Source organism: Leptosomus discolor, chromosome 19, assembly GCF_034619465.1.
Source record: "Leptosomus discolor isolate bLepDis1 chromosome 19, bLepDis1.hap2, whole genome shotgun sequence".
Lineage (NCBI taxonomy): Eukaryota > Metazoa > Chordata > Aves > Leptosomiformes > Leptosomidae > Leptosomus > Leptosomus discolor.
Genome location: NC_141409.1, coordinates 2798468 through 2820336, shown reverse-complemented (window position 1 = coordinate 2820336; position 21869 = coordinate 2798468). Strand labels below are relative to the sequence as shown.

General features: G+C 46.0%; 1 protein-coding gene across 1 annotated transcript in view; it reads left to right on the top strand.

The window, feature by feature from the left end:
* Nucleotides 1-21869, top strand: part of ZNF618 (zinc finger protein 618) — a 78461-nt gene that overhangs the window by 23812 nt on the left and 32780 nt on the right. Inside the window, exons 8-12 of the mRNA XM_086475920.1 lie at nt 10829-10912; nt 16040-16129; nt 17549-17584; nt 18341-18418; nt 19462-19551. Coding sequence (XP_086332046.1) covers nt 10829-10912; nt 16040-16129; nt 17549-17584; nt 18341-18418; nt 19462-19551 — 378 coding nt within the window. The remainder of the gene's footprint in view (nt 1-10828; nt 10913-16039; nt 16130-17548; nt 17585-18340; nt 18419-19461; nt 19552-21869) is intronic.

The following is a 21869-nucleotide window of genomic DNA, read 5'->3' as shown; positions in this document are numbered from 1 at the left end:
GAGGCAAGATCAAGCCACCAGTGCAGGGAAACAGTGAGTGGTGGGCTAGGGGATGGAGAAGGAAGATCCACCGCAGCCATCCACCCTGGTGGCAGAACAGGCTGTGCATGTCACCTGTCTTACAGAGTGAATATGAAACTGCTCGGCTGGTGCTGCTGTTTCTAACTGCAGATGGGTGTACTTTCTGGACAAAGTCATCTTCCTCTCCCCCTCCTTACTTCTGCAGTGAAATAGTTCGGCTGTCTTCTTTCCTCCCTGTGCCTTCCCCTCTGGGGCTGGATTAAATCCCTGGCCTACCCTGGTTGCCTCTGCACAGCTCTTCTTTTTCTGCTCAATGGCCCTCTTGTTTCCTTGTCGGTCTGTTTGCTCCTCATATATTTTAGGAATTTTTTATTTATCTTTCCTTTCCTGCTATTTTTGTTTTGCCTGCTGCTCCACTGCGATTACTCTGTGACCCGATTTGGCTGTTTACACCCTTTCTGTTACAGACGTCTGTATTGTTCAAATCTTTCTCTGCTATTTCTATCTCATTGAGAACCTATAGATTCATGGTCTCTGCAGGCATGGTTTCCTGCCTTCCTCTAAGACTTCTCAGTATTTAAAGGACACAGCAAATGTTTTCTCTCGTGTGCTTCTCTCTGGGGCACAGATTGCATCCATCCCAAACTGATGTGGATGAGCAGCTCCCTTGACCAGCACTGGGTCCTTAGCAGTAGTTCAGGTAGCTAGAACTGCAGATTTTTAAAACCTGTTCAAGTTTTCTCCATGGTGACTTTTTGGAGGCAGCTGTTAATCACAGCCACAGCAGGCACCTGAAAAGTTTTGGTGGCGGCAACCTTCTGTGCCACGTGAGGAGGGACATCTCAGCGGCTGCCTCTGCAGAACACTGCAAGGGCACCTTGGCTTGGTCCCAGAATAATCGAGTGCTGGTGGCAGGTAGCTGCATTGTGCTCTCTGGACGTACCCTGAGAGCAACGAGTTGTGTTTGTTCTTGGGAGGCAACATCTGCATCTTGCCATCCTGGGTGTGAGAGTGAGCTGTGCTTGGCCTGTTGGGAGGTTGAGCTGTTGACACGGTGGGTGAAGCTGTGTTGTAACGTGCCCCTGCCTTTGGGTCTGCAGGACTGTGGTAAGAAAGGGCTGCTGCTGGAGGGCTGCGCTGGCTTGTTCTCCTTGGGAAGAAGGGAGCCGTGGGGCAAGCCGGGATGCAGCTGAGGCCAGTTGTTTATTTGCTGCCTGCTTAAGGAGGAGACAGTGGTGTTTAGACTTTCCAGCTGGGAAGGCACATTGAAGACTCCCTTGAGGAAAAACTGTTGCACTTGGTTGGTTATTTTCAGCCTTTGGGGTTTTTAGTCTATAGATTGTGTCTCTGGGACTCCCCCTCTTTTTTTTTTTTTTTTAATTCTTGAAGGGACACAGATCAGTGGTATTGAAGATGTGCTCATGGGGGCATAGTTGCATGGCTTTGGGAGCTACTTTTCTAGCCTTGGCTCAGGGTCCAAGACCAGAATTCCCACATGTGGAGAGGAGAAAACAATGCAACCCACAGTGCTAATGCGTTAATAAAAAGGCTTGTGTAACTGCTACCAACTTTGACTGGCAGGGAGGAGGAAGGGAGCAGAGAGATTTTGAAAAAAACTTCCTGTTTGATATTTTTTCCTAGGCAGGCATGGGCAGTTTGACATCTAGGTCACTGCCTGGTCCTGTAGAAGAGCCTGGCACTCTTTTCTGAGATACTCATACACCTCTGTGGTTTGCTCCAGACTTTTGGAAGCCCTCAGGAAGAAGGTGTTTGGGCTAGATCTGCACCATCATTCTCCATGGAAATTCCAGTCATGTTTAGAGGAGTTACAAACTTTGTAAAAACAGTCTCCCCCTGGTGCTCACATACCACCGGAAATTCTTGGCAACCTGACAGCTAGCTAAATAAACCCGCTGGCAAGTAGGGGTCCACAGGTCCTGCACCAGGAGGGAAGGGTGCCAGAGGCACGGCTGTGGGAAGCTTCACCTCTGACATGAACAGCTGTTTGCACCATGCTGGGTCATGAAGCAGGTTGTGTTCAGTGCTCACATCACAGTTGGGGGGCGATGGTTTTAAGAGCTAGGCTGGCACCAGCAGTCCTGCCCATGGCCATGCCTATACCTGGGAGCTGTGGTTGGGTTAGGAAGATGGTCTCCACGCTGACAGCTTGTTTCTGGGCTCATCCCCAGGAGGTGGAGGGGAGTATGAGCTTCCACCAGCCCAGCCATGGTCTCCAGAGCATGGTAGCCATCACTGTTTCCAGATCTGTAACTCTCCTGCACATTATGGATTGTAATATTCAGGCTATTGGATTTTGGTATTATTCTTTTCTGTAGGAAATAGGAAGAGCATCTCCAAAATAATCATAAGTCTTGAAGAGCTCAAAGTTAGACTCTGAGTTGTATGATTGCCCATGAAACCTTAATTCATCTGGGAGCGCGTAAGCACCTACGTTTTTGTCTGTATGTGCACTACTCCTTTTTCTAATAGTGTCTCTGCCTCTTTGGACCAGCCTAGGGCAGAATTCAGGTTGCTCTGGCGGCTGTTAATATGGCAATTCCCTAATTTCAACTTACTGATGGCCTTTTAATACCTGCTTTCAAAATGCCAAATGTTAACAAATACAGCAAATAGTGCTACTGGTCCATAGTATTTCTAAGCCTTTTGCCTGGATGAGCCTTGGATCGCTTTGCAGAGGAGTTTGGTATTCTGCAGGCAGGCGGGGAAGCAGCAGGACAGAGAGAAAGTGACTTGCCAGAGGCAACCAGCAGGCGAATGGCAAAGGAAAAGAGGGCAAGTCCCTGGGCTTGCAGCCTGGTCCCTGTCTGCTGGGCATGGCCTTACACTATTGGATTGCTTTTCTGTGCCTTGTGAAAGAAAGCAGAACAACAAATGCACAGAGAAATGGGAGGGGAAGAATTGCTAAAAGCTGAAAGTTTCTTAAACTATAGCAGGTTCATTCACTTGATGTATGTCTGGTTTAGCTACTGGAGACTTAGTAGGTGTTCTTCTTAGGAAGAAGTCCTGAGTCTGATGGAGCAATGCTGATTAATATTATGGGGAAGAGTCTTAACATTCATGGAATCTTTTAATAAAATGGCTGTTAAAAGTGGGAAGAATCAGGTGATTTCAGGAGCCTTGAATTAACCTCTGGTATATCAGTCAGGTTGGCTGAGTTCAGGGGAGCTGATAGTGCAGTTTGCTCTGTTCCCTTGCCCTGGTAACAACTTTTTTGAGGACCACGGCAAGCAAGTGGTAGTTGAAAAGCAGGTAGTGCTCACAGGCAGGACTAGCCGTGTGTGTGAAGGTTGCTCTCAGACTGCCAGCATGCCACCAGCCAGTCATTCTGTGGTGTGCCGGAAAACAACGTGAGAAAGCAGCTCTGCAAAAACAACCCAGTTCAAATGCTCTGCTTGCTTTCATTCCTAGTGGTGTTCCAGTTTGTTACTATGGCAATTCAATGACATTTGCTGGAGGGTGGAAGACCACTAATGCTTGTTTTCTGGTAGATCCTGTTCTTTCTGTCTCCGTCTCCTCCTTTTGCATATATGCAATTCTGTTTAAGAGGCAAAGCTGGATTTTGTGCTGTTTTTCAGAGAAAATCAGATCCCTGTGCTCATGCTGCCAGCAGGTTAGTCCTGCGCAGCTCTTCAGTGGACTCCAGTATTTGGGAGATGCCTGAGAACACACAATGTGCAAATCCTGTCTGTAAGCCCAGCCCATCCTTTGCCTGGCAGCACCTGACAGCCTCCTTCACTCATGCTTTAAATTCTAGTAGAAATGGGAGGGACTTTCTTAGGACATTTGTACTTGCTGTGGCCAGCCCCATAGGTTCAAAGCTCCTAGGCCAGATCCCACAAAATCCTAACTAACACATCCTGCTTTTTCTTTGTGTCTGTTAGCGTTTCTGTTGTGTTGGTGTCCTTTTTTTCCTGTTTGGAGATAATTTTGGGATATTGGTATTACCGTCTCACAGACTACACTATTTACCAGGTATTTCAGGCTGTCATGTTGAGTTACCAGGTTGCAGGAGGGGCAAAAAGTGGTCTTTGGATGTTCTGTGATAATGCCACCTCCACACACCCCAATGAGCAACTCTTCTCAGACCGTTGTGGTATGAAGTTTTCCTGGGGTAGGTGAGAAGTTCTGGCATTAGAGAGAGTGTCCCACCAGAATCTCTCCTGGAAGGAGACAGGAGTCTCTCCATGTTGCCCTTTGAAGGGGACAGACAAGTGACTGTATTTACAGGGGAAAAAGGGGGTTGCTGGAGCCCTTAATGGTCCTGTGACTGGATGTTGTGGAGGAAGGTCTATGGGAACTGGAGGAACCAGGGACGAGCAGCAGCCCCTGCGTGCCTGAGGCAAGGCTGAGGGCAGCAGCAATACACATGGGACAGTGGCTATGTCCAAGCCACGGCCAGCAGAGCTGGTGGGAGGCACTGGCTGACCTGAAGTAGTGTCTCACCCCCACCCAGGCTGGAGCACCCTGTGGAGCAGGAGGCGGTGGCAGCTGGCAGAGCATGGCTGCAGCAGAGCAGTAACTCCTGCGCCCTGCACAGCAGCAGCCTGTAGCCTCGCCCTTGTCTCCCACAGAGGAGGAGGGTTTGAGCTGTGCTTTCCCGAGGGAGGAAAAGCTGTTCCCCTGTGGTCAGGTAAACATGGCATGTGCTGGAGTCAGGAATGGGTCTTCCTGGAGGAGGACCCTGCTGTGAGAAGCGCTGGAAAGCCTGTGCAAGAGACCAGCTCGTAGCCTGCTGCTGCAAGGCACCGAGTTAGCTGGCATTCATCAGACGGTATGGGAGGGCAGTGAGTGTCTTCGTTAGGAGTAGCTGCTCATTGCTTCTGGAACTAGAGTTCATGACTCTGAGCTCGCATTTGAATGCACTTTTCCTTCTAGTCATCTCAAGAGACCTCCTTCCCCTTGCACAAAGGCAGGGTAAAAATGACTAGATGCAATTGGTGATTGTCACTGAAAAAGTTTGGTCTGGTATTGATAGCTGTGGGCTTGCAAGAATTTTACAGGTAGGTTTGGGCTCCAGAAAGTTTCATTGCTTCATAGATAGAACATCCTCAAGGTTGTTTTTCTGATGTGTTCTTCAGAAATTTGCTGTGCAGACAGTTCCTCTCAGATGTGAGGCATTTCCCAGTGCTTTCCATGCTAGCCCCGGGTGGGCCTTTTGGCCAGTAGGCAATCTTAGCTGCTCTTTGCTGCAGTTAAACTGAAGACTCAATCACCCTTCCCCGTTTATAGCAACTTTTTAATGTATTATGCATTGCTTTCCCTATTGAAGTGAGTTGTGTTACTGCCTTGGGGGTTCAAAGTTTGTGAAATTGAAGGTTCACACAGATACTGGTGTCCTGCAGAGAGAAGAACACAGATATGTCTTTCAGGGGAGACAGGGCGCAGCTGGTGATACAAAGAGTTCTTGAACTCTTTTGCTACAGTCCAGTCTTTAGCATCCTCTCCAGCTCGTAACTGGCCCTCAAGAAGGGTCTGAGAAATGGATAGACTACACCGTCCACTCCTCTCAAGTGACAGACTGCTGTAGTACAGACAGTCCTATTGCAAGCTCCAGTTCTATAATGCTGAGAAGCGTTTCATTTCCAAGACTACCAGTTCTACCAGTGCAATCTAGGGAAGGAAAAGCCAGTCGGCACGTTTTCCTTGTGCGTTGTCATGTAAGAGCTAATACCAAGGAAGACAGGGATGCACAGTGTCTGCTGCAGTGTCACAGAGTTAGAAATAACTGCCTTTAAGGACAGATATCTGTATAATACAAGAGGTACCAAAATGATCTGCAGAGGAGGTACTCCAGTCCCAGCCATGTACATGACGAAGCAGGCAGGACAACCCAGTATCTTTTGGTTCAGAGCTGTCTCCAAGCTTGGCTTTGCCATAGCCTGGAGAGAGGCACATGGCTTGGTACGGTGGAGCTGGCTGCTGGGGACATTGCCAGTCTGTTCAGCTCCCTCATGCTGAAGCTTCCACATTGTGGCAGTTTTTAGTGGGTGCCTTATGCTGTCTGCGTCATTTCTCTTTGCCATTTCTCTTTGTCATTTCTCTTCAGTCCCTCTTATCAAGTACCTAGATGTAGCAAAGCATTTGTGCCTCAATGCGAGATATGTTTCAGTTTGTGATTATATCCCAGCTCCTGGTAGCTGTCTGTAATTCTCATCAGACTGATGGTGGGTCAGGAGGCGTGTCTTCTGAAATGAAGTATAGCTCTGCTGTCGTCTGTGGACTTTATTTTCTCCTTCCTCATTCATAGTAGCGTCATACTTGCTTAGTGTGTGCTAGGTGGTGCTGGGGTGCTGGGCTAAGACAGGACATTCGGTGGGGGGTGACACACACTGCCTTTCATCTGGATCTGAGGATGTTGTAGGCTGCAAACAGCATCTTTTTCTTTGCAGTTTCTTAGCCAAATGCATCCAAACCTGTCATCTGCGTACGGGACAGCATCCATGAGGAGTGTGTGTCTCCACTGTGTGACATTATTTAGTTACAAAGAAAGAAGATTGCAGATTTTTTTTTTTCCAAAATGGAATACATAGTAAATATTTCACAACCCCATAAATAAAAAATGATTGGCCTGATCTTTTAAAAACGTATTTCCCTTCGGGCTCTGACTAAGCATGAGAAAGTTCAGCCTAAGAGGGAATTTATTTGAAAAAGCAGTGAAAGGTTAGAAGCAAGGATGTGGGCTGTGTGCCTCGCAGACGTTAACTGTGGAGGCAGAGTGCTAATGCCTTGCGTGTGCAAAAACATTTTGAGGGTTGTGAATTTAAACCATGAAATTAATATATTCAAAATGAAGGTTTTCTTGCCCAGGCTTTACGCATACAGGGTATGGGGATTTTAATGTTCTGACTAGTGATGGAAAGATACCTGAGTGGTTTGCTGGTGTTAATTTAAAGGTTAAGGAAGAACCTTTGGCATCTCCGTTTCTTGATTAACTTTAAATACTCAGATTTGCAACCTTACTGTTTCCTTAAAGTAAATTTCAGCTTTTGATTTCCTTTTACTTTTTGGGGGTACCAGAGCAAAAAATGGGAAGTTCCACTGTTGTGCTTGGTAAAACTTCCTAATGCCTTACACAATTAAAAGCGTAATGCAAATGATGTGTGTGTGCGTGCACACCCACGTGCACATGCCAAAGTGAACGGTTAGTCATTTACAACCTTGTGATTAATTTTTCCAATGTTCTTACTTAACAATTCTTCCGCTCCTTGGGGAGAGCTATGAAAATGGATTTTATTTTTCTAATGTGTTTGCATTTTAAGTAGGTAAAGTCTCTTTAGATTCCCATTTGCCTAACAAGTAGATGAATAGTTCACCTTCGAATGTAAATGACCAACGGGCTGAGACCAAGAATGAGAAGTTGCAGCGCAGGAGGAGGAAGTTAATAAAATAGTAAGGAACTTAGTTCTGAGATATACAGTGTGAAGAAATTTTGGCCTTAAGGCCTGAGACACGTTCCTTCAGTGCTGTAGTTGCTACTTTTCACAAAAGCGTATTTCTTTGCAGCCCTGGGGCTGGGATCATTCATTCTGCCCTGGAACAAGATTCTTTTGGCAAGGTGCAGTGCTGTCCATTGCACCTTAAGGCAGGTTGCTCCTGTCTTGCTCTTACAGTCTCCTTCTCTGCGTATGTTGCAGGACTGGAATGAGAGAGAGTTTGTCACTGCAGTTTCTCAGGTTTTCAGTAACGTGGGAGATCCCCTTCCCTTTGCCTTTCTCTGCTGCTTTGCTAGTTCTGACCCAGTGCCTTCCCATTACAGCACCAAGGTCTTTTTTGAGGCTGGGTGAAATAGGTAACAGTTCCTGGAGCTGTTTTTTAGTAGGGTAAATTTGAAGTTGCTCTTCTGAGCATGCCTGTTATGCTAAGGGTTCTTTTTGGATATTCTCACTTTGGGTATCCTCTTGGGTGTCTTGCCTTATAACCACGTAAGGTGTGCTCAGGAGCACGACACCCATGCAGTCATGCTGGAGGTTTTGATGTTCATGCAAGTCCTGCAGTTCCCCAGCTCTAGAGAGGACCAGTTTCTCTGTGTGTAGTTTCAATCTAAGGTTTTAGAAAAGGAGGCTTTCAGGTTTTGTGTAAATCCGTGATCTTCACATGATCTTACACAGAAAATTGCTAATATACCCATAAAAATTAAATTTCTGCCCCTTTCTCAGATACTGACTAAATAGACTATGTTTACAGAAATTCGAATGTTAATACTTTGCAACAAATGTCTTACAGAGTTCCTTGGCGGCAAAATTGATGGAGAAATATATTTATTCTAATAAAAAAGGATGAGAATTTTACTGATCCCAGACTGTTCTGATCGTCTATCAGTTTGTCCTGAAAATGCCAGGAGAGCTTTGTTGAAGACAGAAATACATAGCTCCACCGTTCCTTAAGAAGGGATACTCTTTCCATCTTCCAACATGGGTTGAAATTTGGCAACAGAAAAGGTGTACAAACAGCAGTGCCGTTAATTATTCCAAATTCTTCTTTCAGCCTGTGAGCTGCTTGTTGGCTTGTTGGACCTGAGTAGCACACAAAAAACCAAACCACTTTAAGTATTTAAGTTCTCGGTATTTTCACTCATGAGGGTGTCCATAACTAGGAAAGGCAAAGCAACACAAGGATTACCTTTTTAAGACCTCTTCCTTTCAATCTGAGCAAAAACGTTAGAGTTCTTGATTATCTTGGGTGATTGCATCCTTCCTAGCTTATTTTAATTTGATTTTGTTCTTTATGGAGCCAGGATCTCTTCTTCAGTGCTGCTCAATCATTTAAGTATCACTTTCCCTTTACCACTTTGGAAACTCGGCAGTGATACTCCGTGTGAATTCCCACCTGGAAATCACAGTAAGAACAAAATTTACAGTCACGCAAAAATGAGTAGGAAAAAGTCAAGATGAGGTTTCTTTTCCTTTATGAAACTCCCAGTGCTACATCATTTAATCTGACCAGTTGTGAAGTAGCTAAGTAGTGTGTTCCCAGACAAACCATTTTGATTCCAAAAGGAGGTTAAAAAGAAATGGCCTTTATTGTGTGTTGTGCATAACTCCACAATGTGGGCCGAATTGAGTTTTTCACTTAAGATGGAGATTCAGCATCCTTATTGATAAAAAAGATAAATATTCCTGCATTAAAAAGTTAGGTATGTACAAGTACACCTGGTTTTTTTAATTATGCAAGATTGAGGCTGTTCATTGTCAAATTGCTGGTAGTAGCACCTTCACACACTCTCTTCAACATTCTTTATCTTACGCTTAGTTACAATTTGAATAAAAAAGAATCCAGCACTGCCCTGAAGTGACGCTGGAATGAAGAAGTTTGAAACTAGATCTACTGGGATTAATTATGTTGTCCGGTGTGTCTGAATTTTGTCAGGGAGTCTGAATATCCTGGTTCATATGCTGATGTTGGGGGTAATCATAAAAAGCCGTCATATTGTCACATTAAATTGTTGATATTTGCTGTCTGTTTGTATCCAACTTTGACGTACTTTTAACTCTGGGAGAAGGAAATTCATTGATGTGTAAGATCCTGAGAATGCCTGGGAAGTCTTTTCTCTCTCAACATCCAGTGAGTAGTACCCAGAACACCTTTTCCCCAAATTCTTTAAAAAAAAATTACAGTACATGACTATCAGACTATTACGAACAAGGGGGCTGTCCTTCAGAAATTAATTCAGGATTTTCCCCTCTGGATGGAATTTCCTGCTAGTCTGGCATCAAGTTTCCGAACTGGAGGGATTACATAGAGCCCTGGATGGCCTGCATTTAAATCTCCCTCGTGCTAATACATTCAGCTGACACGTGGCTTGGATAAAGTGTCACAGAATTCATAGAATTCACTGGCCACCTACGTGAAAGCAGCTTAAAAAATACTGTAAGGTGAAGTCAGTCTTGTAGCTACTGAATACATCTGCAACAGCTCTTCTTAGGAGCTGGGACTAAGCTCTGAAATGCTTCAGCGAGAAACCGAGCACAAATCGGTGGCTCCAGCCCTCTCATGTGTCATTTAGCCCCTTTCCAGCTTGAAGGTGAGCTAACGTCTTGCACAGTTATTTGGTAATTTCAAGGGGTTTGTCCCCTCTGTGGGAGGCTTTGGGATTACCTTTTTCTTGGCTTGGTCGTTTGCAGCCTGAGGACCCCCCTTTGCGGAGCCTGGGAAGCACCGTGCTAGGTTAAGCCAGTGTATGTGTAGATGTCTCCTGTGTTCCTGACAAAGGCCAAATGTTTGTGGGAAAGAAGTAAATGATCATGAAATGAGTGATCCTGGAATGGTTTGCCCACAAGGAAAGTTTTTTCCTAACCCCCACTTAGGAGCTGGCTTGTGCCTTTGTGTGTGAGGGTTTCTGTCCTTTCCAAATTTCTGGATTTTATTATTATTTAATACTTAACTAATGTAACTGTGGATACTTTAATCCTCTTATGGGTTTGCTGCTGACATTGGGCTCAGTCCTGCTCCCTTTTCAAGGAATTTTGCCATTAGACACCTTCAAGTTGAGCTCTGATGTAGATTGCATCTGATTTTACTGGCAACTATCTGCTTGACTGTAAAATGCAGTTGTAAAGCTCGTAACTTCTGTGCAAGAACACGGTTTGAGTGAGGAGTAGATGGAGGTCTGCAAGCAGTAAGCTCTGTGCCTGCCAGCTTGCATTCTACTTCTCCCTGCTGCCAGTCCAGCATCTAGAAGGAAGCCCCTAAAGATGCCGAAGGGTTAGGTCAAAGGAATCGGGTGCGAACCTGCGCGGGGAATATCCTGCTAGTTTAGGAAGCCATAAATGTGTTCCTTTCCATCTAGGTGCCCCTCTGGCTGCGGAAAGGGAGAAGAAGCCTCTCTCCAGAGCTGTCTTTGTGCTGCCCTGGGTGGAATCCACAGAAACAAGTGAGGGTCCTAGACATTTTTTCTCCCTGCTGTGTTGTAAGGAAGCAGTAGCTGCACTCTGGATCTTCTTGTGGGGAGGCTGTGCGGGTAGTCTGTGCTCTGGACACAGCTTGGAAAGGTGTTTCCCAATGGCAAGCATGCAGCACATACCTCAGAAAATGCCAGCCTTTCCTGTTCCTTTGCGTCAGGTGGTTTAGTTATGGTGGCTTTGGCTCTTAGTGAAGAGTGTTCCTTCCAGTGAGGCAGACATCCCAGGAAAAGTGATGCTTTTTTCAGGTGCTGCTAGACAGCCGTTCACCAGCTCCAGCCCTCTGTGTTTATCACCAGCAGGACTCGTAAGGAGTCCAGCATCTGCCAGCAGATTTTCAGGAAGCGGTTAAGGAATGTGAAACAGCATCAGAACATCTCATGGACTGTCCTGATCCACTGGCCGTGGCTGGAGGGACAACGCCAATACTTCATTGTCACATAAGTCTCACTCAGCCTATCTTGGGGGAGAAACAGCACAACCTCAAATAGAGAGGTGACAGATAAATGTATTGCAGCGGGCTTAACTGTAAGAAATCCAGCCCCCCTCTCCTTTCAGAGGTGCTGCTGGACTCTATGAACTGTTTGGAAACCTTATTTCCCAACGTGAACCAGGAATATGGAGTTCCTGGAGTTTGCTGCTTCCTTTGCCGTTCTGAAACCTTCTGGTGTAAAGGTGCCACCCTGGCCATGGAGCAGGGCAAGTAGTGCTGTCTCTTCTTTTGTAATTTTGCTGCTTTTTTCCTGACTGGGACTTGGAACACTGCTGGATTTTAGAATAATTCAGCAGGCTGTTGCGGTCCATTGACATTCAGCAGTTTTGCCCTTCCACATTTGGAGGCTGTCCCTACTGGACAGCTATTTCTGCAGTGCTCTATAAGAGTAGGATCACTTGGGCTTCAAGAGTATCTGCCAAGTGCCTAGTTGCCGTGAGGTCCTCTGTCAAGTAGCTTTTGTGGCTTCTCCCATTTGAAAGGTCAGTATGAATTCTGGGGCAGGTGAAAATTGTTCTTTACCTCGGAGAAGTCCTTAAGAAGCCCCTGCAGCCTGCTGTGTGGAGCTCCCGTCATTCTGGACCCTTAATGGGATGTTGCAGGGGTGTCATCTGGATGATGTATGTAACTATTTCCAGCCTGGGTTTCTGTGATGAGCTCTTTGAGCCCAGTGGAAACTAGTTTGTACGCAGTTTTTGTGGTCTCAGATTCCTGCACTTAGAAGAGTGGGTTAAGTGATATGTATTTTTAGCTTGTGATACAGAAGTCCTGACCTTTCAACGAATTTCTGATTGCTGTCGTTCCCTTCCTGGGTTTCTAGAGCAAAATCCACTGAGGCCCTGGGCCAAGTGCCCTAAGGAAGAAGCCACTTGTTCTGCTTGCCACTGTTGGGCACGTGTTCTCTGCCTTCCTTCTTCCCTGCCAAAATTAAATGGATGCTTGCTTCTCTGCTGAATATTTGAAGCAAAACAACAACAAAAAAATCACAAAATATTTAGTGCAACATCTGGGAAGAAAGAGGACCTGGCTGATCATCCCTAGAGCAGGGTATTTCAGCAGCTACGAGTCATTGCTGAACGCAGCCCGCACGACAGGAGCCAGGCGGCAGCAGCCCTGGAGATGGGCAGAAAAGAGCAGCACATGCCCTGGCTTTCACTGGAAGTGCACTTGCCAGCAGTGGTCAAAAATGCTCTCAGGTCCTATGGAGTTGTTTCTTGGGGTACTCAAAAAACCTGCCTGTTCGCGTCATCTCAGTACGTCGGTCCTTTGTATCTGAGGAACTGCCTTGTATCAAGGCGGTCGTTTACGTTTTTTTCTGGTAAGATGTGATGCTGTATTTTGGTGTGTGTATTTCACAAGATTAAATGTGGGCTGACTGAGTATATAAGACCATTCCTCCTTAGACTGCCTTTCTGGAATCACTGCTCCCCTTGGAAAGACTCAAGAGCCTGAAAGAGGAATGGTATTTGCTGGAAATGTGGTTTCTAACTAGATGGCTTCTAAGCATTTTCAAACTCCACATTTGCAGCAGTGTAATAAGGTGATTGCTCAGCTTGCAGCCAGGATGGGTTCTGCAGGACTGTTGCCTGAATACCAATAAGGGACAGCACTGAACCACTGTGCTAGTGGGCTAATTGGTATCTTTCCCTGTATTTTTCCTCAAGTCCTTATAGTGCCTGTTGGTGTGGTTTTGCTTTTGGTGGAGCTGCACTGTGTTAAGGTCTACCTCGGGATAGGAGAGCTTGAATCTGAACAGACTTGCTTAAGCAGCATTAGTTTGGCCGTGTCTGGTACTGTCTCTTCAGAGCTTTAGGGATGGGGGTCTCAGGATGGGCTTGTGAGTGCAGCTGGGCGCTCGGAGTCCCCGGCCGCTCTTCCTGCTGAAAGCTCTGTTGCTGCGTGTATTGGGTGTGGTGCCCCAGCTGGAGTCTGCCTTGGTGCAGCAGTAAGAACCCAGAGCAGGAAAAGTGGTAGCGCAGAGGCTAATTCTACTCAGTGAGTTTCTTGCCAAGAAAGCTGTCGCTGCTGGGAACAGCACTGGAAGTATTTGTTGGCTGTCAGCAAAGACATCTTCATCGGGTAAGGAAGGAAGAAGGGCGCAGCCCTGGAAGAGTGACCGTTGTTCAGAGAGGGTGAAGCTGCACATTGGTGGTCTCTTGCTGCTTTCTGAATTCTCTGTAAACCTCCTCGCCTCTGAGACTTAGTACCGTTTGCTGGGTGTTATCTCCTTTAAAGAGTGGAGGAAGAGATTAGTACCAAGACCAGTTGGAACAAATTCTTCCTGCTCATAGTGATTTGTTTCACTATAATCTCTGGAGGTCATTCTTCCTTAGGGAAAACAGTCCCCTAACAAAACAAGCAAAACCCTATCCTTTTGGGGTGCACTGTTATACTTTTTATCATTTTCCCCACAGTCTGATGAAGGAAGTGGTTGTACCCAGCGTGTGCCACTCAAGTCTCCGCTGTTGACGGCGAGATCCCCACAATCTTTCCTAGCTTACAGAGGCTACAACTAGCCATGCCTGTTAGAGTCTGTGAAATGATGTGCCTCTAGCATTTAGTTTCATTCTGTTCTGACAAGTCTCCTTATTTATTGAGCACTTCTCTTACAAACTAGGGCCATAATAGTTTTCTTCCTCCAAATGAAGGTATTGAAAGCGCTTGGTAGTTGGTACCCCTCTGAAGAATTAGTCCCCAGTTCATCTACTGAATGGCTCATTACACTTCAAAAAGGAGATTGGTTTCTTGTCTTGGGGCTGCCCAGTGATGTAGGGCTGATTACTGATACACATCATGAATTTTCTCTGTTAATAATTGCATTTTTTGTAACAGCTATACAGATATTCACTAGAAATCATTAGATACTCTTTGTTGTTGGAAAGGGTCCAGGGTAGACTGAGACCCTCAGTGCTACTGTATGGCCACAGAATCAGACTGCATAAGGTCATACAATGAAACATAGTTGAATGGGACCCACCAGTGCTTTTATCACTTGAATGTTCTCGCAGTTGTGTTTTGCTCCTTCTTCTCTTCCTTAAGCAGTGCACAGTATGAAGCAGTGAATCCTTTTCATCTCAGTGTATACACCTGGGCTCTGCCTCGCTTGTTCAGCCTAGGCGGTTAAAAATCCCTTAGATCCAGCTTAGTGTTGCTGTGCTGATTCAGGTACAAATATTTTTGGTAGCAGGGGTGAAGTTCCAGTGCCCAGCTGCTTAACACCTTTTATATTTGGCATTTTTCTCTTATAGATCGCCATAGCTTCTGCTTTCATTCTGCCAAACGGAATAAAGGGCAGAAGGTGGGTCTTCATTTAGTGTTGCAGCCCCATGTGCTGATGGACTGCGGTAGTGAACCCAAGTGAGCGATTAGACTGTACCAGTGCATACTGGCTTAAAATACTTACCTGTTTTAAAAATAAAATTACTGAGAAGTAAAATAAAAGCTTACTTAATGTGCATATTCTGGTGTGTTTGAACATGGTATGGAGGAGGTAAAAAAAAGGAGGCTTTAACTTTGCTAATCATATGGATACATGAATACAAACAAGGGAGCTACTGCAGGGAGGCTTAGTGAATGGCAGCTCGTCTGTGGAGCCGCGGTAGCTGATGGCTACACGCCTAGCTCGCTCCTGTTGTGAAGTAAAACACATTAATGTCAAGGTCCTTTGAGGCTGCACAAGCCGGTGTGTTTTACTTTGTTTGCCATGGGCTCGTAGCACACAACCCCTCGGCTACTGTGGTCGGCTGACGAGTGCAGTGCTGCGAGTTGCAGTGGGGTCACTACTTGTGGATGTCAGTCTGTACCCCGAGGTGTATGTCAGACATCAGAAGACGGAAAAATGCCACCAAGTTGATCTGATAGCTGAGCCAAAGACGTGCATTGTCCCCAGTCAGACCAAAACAAATTCAAAAGCATCTTTAGCTTTTTTGCAGATATCTGTCTTTCTTCCCCACACAGCCGTGGTGAAGGGGGCCTGTGGTTGCTGGGATGAAAGGAGGGGATCTAGGGTACAAACATAGATGAAACCAGGCTCCATCAGTCCTCCTGTCCATTGGGCACCTCAGTGTCCTGCGTGTTCTGGATTGCTGGCTCTCTTTTGTTTGTTGTAACGTGCCCATATTGGATCTTGGATGCAGTTAGTAACCAGTAAGCAGCAGTGGTGAGAACCACCTGTGGTACGAGCGCGTAGGTACGTCCCTCCATGTTGTAGTTGGCATATTAAAACTTTAACTTCTGACAGCTCATACGTTGACTCTGTGTTTAGTTCTGCCGGTTTGTCCCTGCCCTGACCAGTACTTGCGTACTGTAACCCTGAACTTCCAAAGGAGATTTCAGCAGGGGCTGCTGCTCTGCGTCTTCATTGCTGTGAGGTCTTCTGGAGGCTGTGCTGGAGAGCAGAGCTGCCTGAATAGCAAATAACAAATGAGAATATGCCCCGAGCCATACAGCGTGGGGCACGCGGGGGACATTGTGAAGCAGTGGGTTTTGTGTCTTAGAGATTTGACAGAGCAAGTGGGAGGAGTGTAACACGTGGGGGAGCAGCGTTCGCTGGAGTGCTTGCCTTACCTCACAGTTTCTAAAGTGGCCTGTTTTCTTCTTCCTACAGACAATTTTAGGTACACATGTGACATTTGTGGGAAAAAATATAAATACTATAGCTGCTTCCAAGAACACAGAGACCTACATGCCGTGGATGGTGAGTACTGTTTTGACACTCAGACACCCAAACTAGAACGAGGAGTCATTGGGGAAGGCAGAATGTGGTTCTGCAGGACCGTGTGGCCCATGACGTACAGGACATTGCACAGCATGGCTCGCTTGCCATTGTCAGTGGAGGCACAGTCCACAGGCACTGCAGGAAGAAGTTTGCTGCGCTTGATTCTCTTTGCGTGCTTCAGAATAACACCCTCTGCTGGGACCCGTGGTCCTTGCACTCCTGTTGTGTTGAGGTTCGTGGTTAGGATGGATATGCTAGAACTGCCTCAAGGTAAATTGTCAGTCTGACTACTTCCTGGGCAAGAGTTTGTTGCCTTTCGGTTTCTGACGTCAGAGGTTCGTTCCCAGCATGCTCCTCTGTGAGAAACCTCATTTCAGAGTTGAGAAATGTTGTTTCGTTCTTATTAATCACTGTGGTGGTGAACTAATGCCGTTGTCAGTGGACCTTACAGGCCGATTTTTCCTCTGTGAATGTAGATGTGGCCTAGGCTGGTGACACTTGGACAGGAGCAGACACCTTCCTTCAGAAGCAGTGTTCTTTTTTCTACATTGGGGGAAATAGAAGCAACAGCAGACCCTTTGGCTTGCCTGCTACTTACTGGGCATCTAAAGGTCCTTGACCCAGAGCCCACAGCTACTCCCTACCCTCACTGTGTACGCTGCAAGCCTGTCGGTACTGCTCCTCATTTGGCCAAGGAGGGAGCCCTGGCAGAGTTTTAGAAAGAGGCTGCTTGGAAAGCAGAAGGTTTTGAATGGCTGGACTGTGTCAGAAAAGCAAGTGATTTTTCACAGTATGTGGTGTCCAAAATAATTGCTGTTTTTAACTGGAATGTGTGGGCATCTGAATGTGCTCCAAGAACAGCCAGCGTTCCTTTGCAGTGCACCACTGCAAGCTCCCTTCCTCCCATGGGAGACAAAATCAAATTATATTTGATATGCTGGGACTGAAAGTCACTGTGAGATGGACGTGTCTGCTTCTGTCAGAAATGTGTCTTCATAGCTATGGTTCAGGGAGCTCTGCCTAGGGTTACGAGAGGGCTTTGGAAGCGGCTTCCACTTGTGTCTTGCAGGGACACTGTTTGTCTCAGTTCCTCCGAGGGGCTGATTGTGTTTTAGCAAACACAAGTGTGAGGCAGCTGTGCATCTGAACTTCACGTGGGGCTGTGTCGGTGTCAGAACAAAGGCCTTGAGAATCTGTGTACGTTAGGGCTGGGCATACTTCAGTAGTTCCTGTGTGGATGCTGCTGGGAAGAGGAGGGACTGGGGCACAAAGCCTGGTTTATTCTGTGGGGCTGAAATATGCTGAAGCGGTGTGTGAAATACAGGAGGAAAACAAGGCCATTTAAGAGGATTTAATTTCTGTTTTGTTTCTTCCCCTCCTTCTTCTATTCTGTGTTAGTTTTTAGTGTGGAAGGGGCCCCAGAAAACCGGGCAGGTAAGCTGAGATCCTTCGTGTGCTTCATTTCACAAACCTTTCCAAGCAGTCAGTGGTTCAGACACAGCAGGTCCGATTCTACACTTGTAAGAGTCAAGGGAGTTTGTCACTGATTGGAGTGGGAGAGGGAGCATCCTCTCTCCCTCCCCCAATGTCTACAGCCAGTAGGTTGATGCCCAGCCCTAGTAGATACCAGGCTTTTGTTGTACATACAATTGATCAGGCTCCTGAAAATCGAAGAAGCAGGTGTTTCATGTCTTTGGTGGTTTAGTGAATTGTTCAAGGCATAAATTAAATTATTTTATAAAATGGGTTGGGTTCTGATTTGTTGCTAGCTGTGCTGTTAGATGGTAGAAAGTCACCGGTCAGTATTTGTTAGCTGACTTGCTTGCAGACTGCATTACCATGCCCACTTGCAGACAGTGTAACATCATTAGCTAGGAGATGCACTGGCAGGAGATCAGAAAATGTGAATCAGGCTTTGCAATGTGTTTGTTCAGTCTTTCTCTGTGTTTTTTAAACATTATTTACCTGCAAGGCATGTTACTGGGCTGGAAGCGAGGGAAATCCTGGGACACCAGAGGAGGAGGAGGGGCAAGTCAGACAGAGGGGTCATTGGGTTTATAATTACTGTCTTGAAACCTTGTTACAGATTGAAATGTCGTTACAGATGCAGGAGCATTCAGTGCCCATGCAGCTGTAGAAGGAAATCCTGAGGGTGTTGTCAGCTCTCTTGCTGGTTCTGTTCTCTTGCAGACCCCTATGACCAGGCCGTCATAGCAGCAGATGAAGTGAAGGAGGAGGAGCCGGAACCGTTCCAGAAGATTGGTCCAAGTATGAGTTATTACACAGCTTCTAATGTGAAAGGGGAGAGCACAAGGGTTTCAAATCTGGCCTTAGCTGGAGTACCTCTAAGAAAACCAGAAAGCACTGCGTTACACAGTGGGTTTGGGCCTTTAAGGGGGCTGAAAGATACATTTAGGTTCAAATGAACACCAAACACCAACAGCCCTGGCCCTAAGAAATGCAGCTTTGTGATGTTTTCTGCTCAAGAGCTCTGCAAAGAGAAGCAGAAAGAGGTTCAGGAGAAGAGCAAACTACCGGCAGCGATTAGAGAGGGTCTTAAGGTGTCTTGACAATGTTGCAGGTGATTGTTTTCACTGCCTTTTTGGTGGGTTCATCAAACAGATCAGAGTGAAACAAAGAGAGGACCAGACTTTGACGAAGCATTTCTCTGGAATCTCCGTTTTGGAAACAGTTGCTTAACCCTGGGATTTCCTTTGGCTTGCAGCTTGCTGTCAGTCAGTACTTCCCAGCACTGGCAGGAGGGGGAGGTGTCAGTGTGTGGTTATGCTGCTTCATTATTTCAAGTACCCACAAAGCAGGAATTAGCATGGTTATTGCAGAAAAGGCCCTCCTCCTGCAAGAGAAATCTACAATCCAAATACAAAAGTTCTGTAGTTAAGACTTAAACTTGAGAACTTGTTTCCTAGTTTGACTGTTCCTGTTGTCCCCACATCACAGACTGTGTGTAACCAGGAGACAAAACTGTGTTGACTGTACTACAGACTTCAGAAATGGATTGTCTCCTTTGTTTTGCACACTTACTTGCCATAATTTTGCGATGATCTCCTGTAGCTTGTTCACTTCTGCTGGACTTTTTATGGATGGTCCATCACTCTGGACTCTGGCTTAAACTGTTCCCTTTGGTGGAGGAAAGAATGTGTGAGTTACAGGACAGATAAGTTCCAAGTGCAGGAGGAGTGTGCTCTAGTTTTTGTCAGCTGGCCAGTTTCTATTGAAAAAGTCAGGAAGTCAGTGGTTGTGTGAGGGCGCTGCACTCCTTTCTGATCGTTGCGTTTGTTTCATCTTCACAGAAACTGGCAATTACACCTGTGAATTCTGTGGCAAGCAGTACAAATACTACACTCCCTACCAAGAACATGTGGCACTGCATGCACCTATTAGTGAGTATCCTGCTGGAGATCTGTGTCATTACAGACTGTGATTTACAGTGGTTGGTGGTAAACACGAGGGTTGCAGGAGAGAGTATCATTCTTGTGGATCCTTCCACTGGACCTGTGGGATTGCAGCTGGCAGGACAGAGATCATGTGCTGACCAGGGCACCTTAAAGCTGAGCTGGAACCTCCTTCAGAGGGACACTGTTACTGTTAGGTCTGTAAAGTCGCTGAACTTTTACCAAAGTCCACGCAATTCTACCTGTGTTCCTTGGGGGTTTGATATTTTATTTTGTTGTTTAACTGAAGTGATGCACAGAACTTTTAGACTCCCCTAAATGATAAGTGAACGTACGTGCTAGGGAAAAAGCATCTTTTTAGAAGCTTCTGAGAAATTATTTCAGACAGTGAGTTAAAACTGCTTTTCAAAATCATGTGAATTACCTTGACAGCTTGCTACTAAATCACAGGCAATAAAATATTTATTTCAGGGAGCTCGGGAAAAGGCAGTTCTCAGCATACTACACGACACTACGATCTGCACTCTGGAGGGACACTACGATCTGCACTCCCCAGACAAAGGGGAGGTTTTAATGAGCAATTAAGTGTAATTCAGTGCAAAATTTTAGTAAAATAGTTGAGAGAAATTTTGCTACTTGCTGATTTTGGATGCTTTAAAAGTATGCAGAGAAGTTCTTTACGCCTGAACTTCATGTTTCTTTCATAGCATTACCCTGTGCTTTACTGCGATTTTAATGCTGTGAGCCAGCGTCGCTGTTCTTTGCCCGTGTCTGTCCTGCTGCCAGCGTTTTGGCTGGTGATGAGGGTGGATGAGCTGAGCTCATTAGCTTAGCGGGTTTCTTTAGCTGCTCATCAGCTGCCAGCAGAGGGAGCGCACACTCCTTCCTCACCAGATTCAGCTTTCCTTGGGTTTTAAAGTTACTATAATAAGGCAGGTTTTGTTTTAGACATACATAGAAATGAATTGGGAGCACAGTCCACCAGACTATCACTTTTAAGGTGGATCAAAGCTTGGTGGCTCTTGACAGCTCCTATGCAGGTTCTCTGAAGTGTGGAGGTGGACCAAGATCATGGTAGAAGGTGTAGGGCATAAAATACCCGTACAGCCGTCATCACAAAGTTAAGTCTTATTATTTCCCATCTGCCTGAAGGAACTAGTCCGGTGCTTATGACTGCACACGTAACAGTTACTCTTAAACATCCCTGCACCCCCAAACTTCACCTCTTAATTCAGGTGTTTTCAGGTCCTCAAAAAAGCCTTGGTGGTGATCAGCAGTAGGTCAGTCTCCTAGTGTGTAGATGGGCCCTCAGCCCCCAAGGCTTTGGTGTCTCTAGTCCACCCCTGTACAGAGAGCTAAGGAGCAGTGTAAGGACTGTGCATCTTCCCAGTACTTTCGCATTGCAAGGGGATTTATTGCTATGGCTGTCTCTCCACCCTCCCAGCCATCTGTAGGAATAGGCTGCAGTTGCTGGTTCCAGTCCAGGCTATCCAGCATAAAATCAAAACACAACTGGTCTTCTCTGAGGGGTGTTTCCCTGAAGGGGGCCCAGAAGTCAGAGATGTGCAGATGGGTTTCGAGTCCTTTCAGCAAATATCTTTAGCTGTGAAGACACTTAAGATCAGATCAGGATAATATTTCCGTAAAGTTTAACCCCGTCCCCGTAAACTTTTCTTTTTCCTTTTTTTTTTTTTTTAACCTTTTTTTTTCCCTCTCCTAGTTCCCATGACCAGTAAGATTTGTGATTTACATTGACAAATAACTAACCCTGATGAGCATACAGGAGAGGGCATGATTAGCTCCCAAGGCATCCACCCACCTTTCTACTCCTCAGGCTGTGCTTCTCTTATAAACCAAGGTCCTGTGAGGCAGCTGTAAACACATGACTGTTGAAAAGCTCAGCTGGCTTTTCTTGGGCCCTAGCAGTCAGAAGAAGTAGAGCTGAGACTGTATCTTTACCCTGATCTTGTTCTTCTGCTTATAAGGTAAATGCTGAAAAATTAGCTGTAGTGGGAGCAGGTAAGGAAAACACTTCAGCGTTACCAATTCAGCTTCCTGGGTCTCTCTGCTTGAGTGCAAGCTTCCCTTCCGGAGCCTGTCTTTCTGTTATAATGGGTAAAAATTCATTGAAAATGGGTTAAAACAAGGACTCATATCCTCCAGGGTCAATAGGACCTTGCAGAATAATTTTTGGTCAGTGCTGCTGGATACCTGCTGTCTGGAAAAGAGCTTTGCTGTGGCGTTCCCTGGAATTGTTAATGCCAAATGTCTCCTTCGAAAGTTGCCTTTTGTTAGAGGAGCAGGGG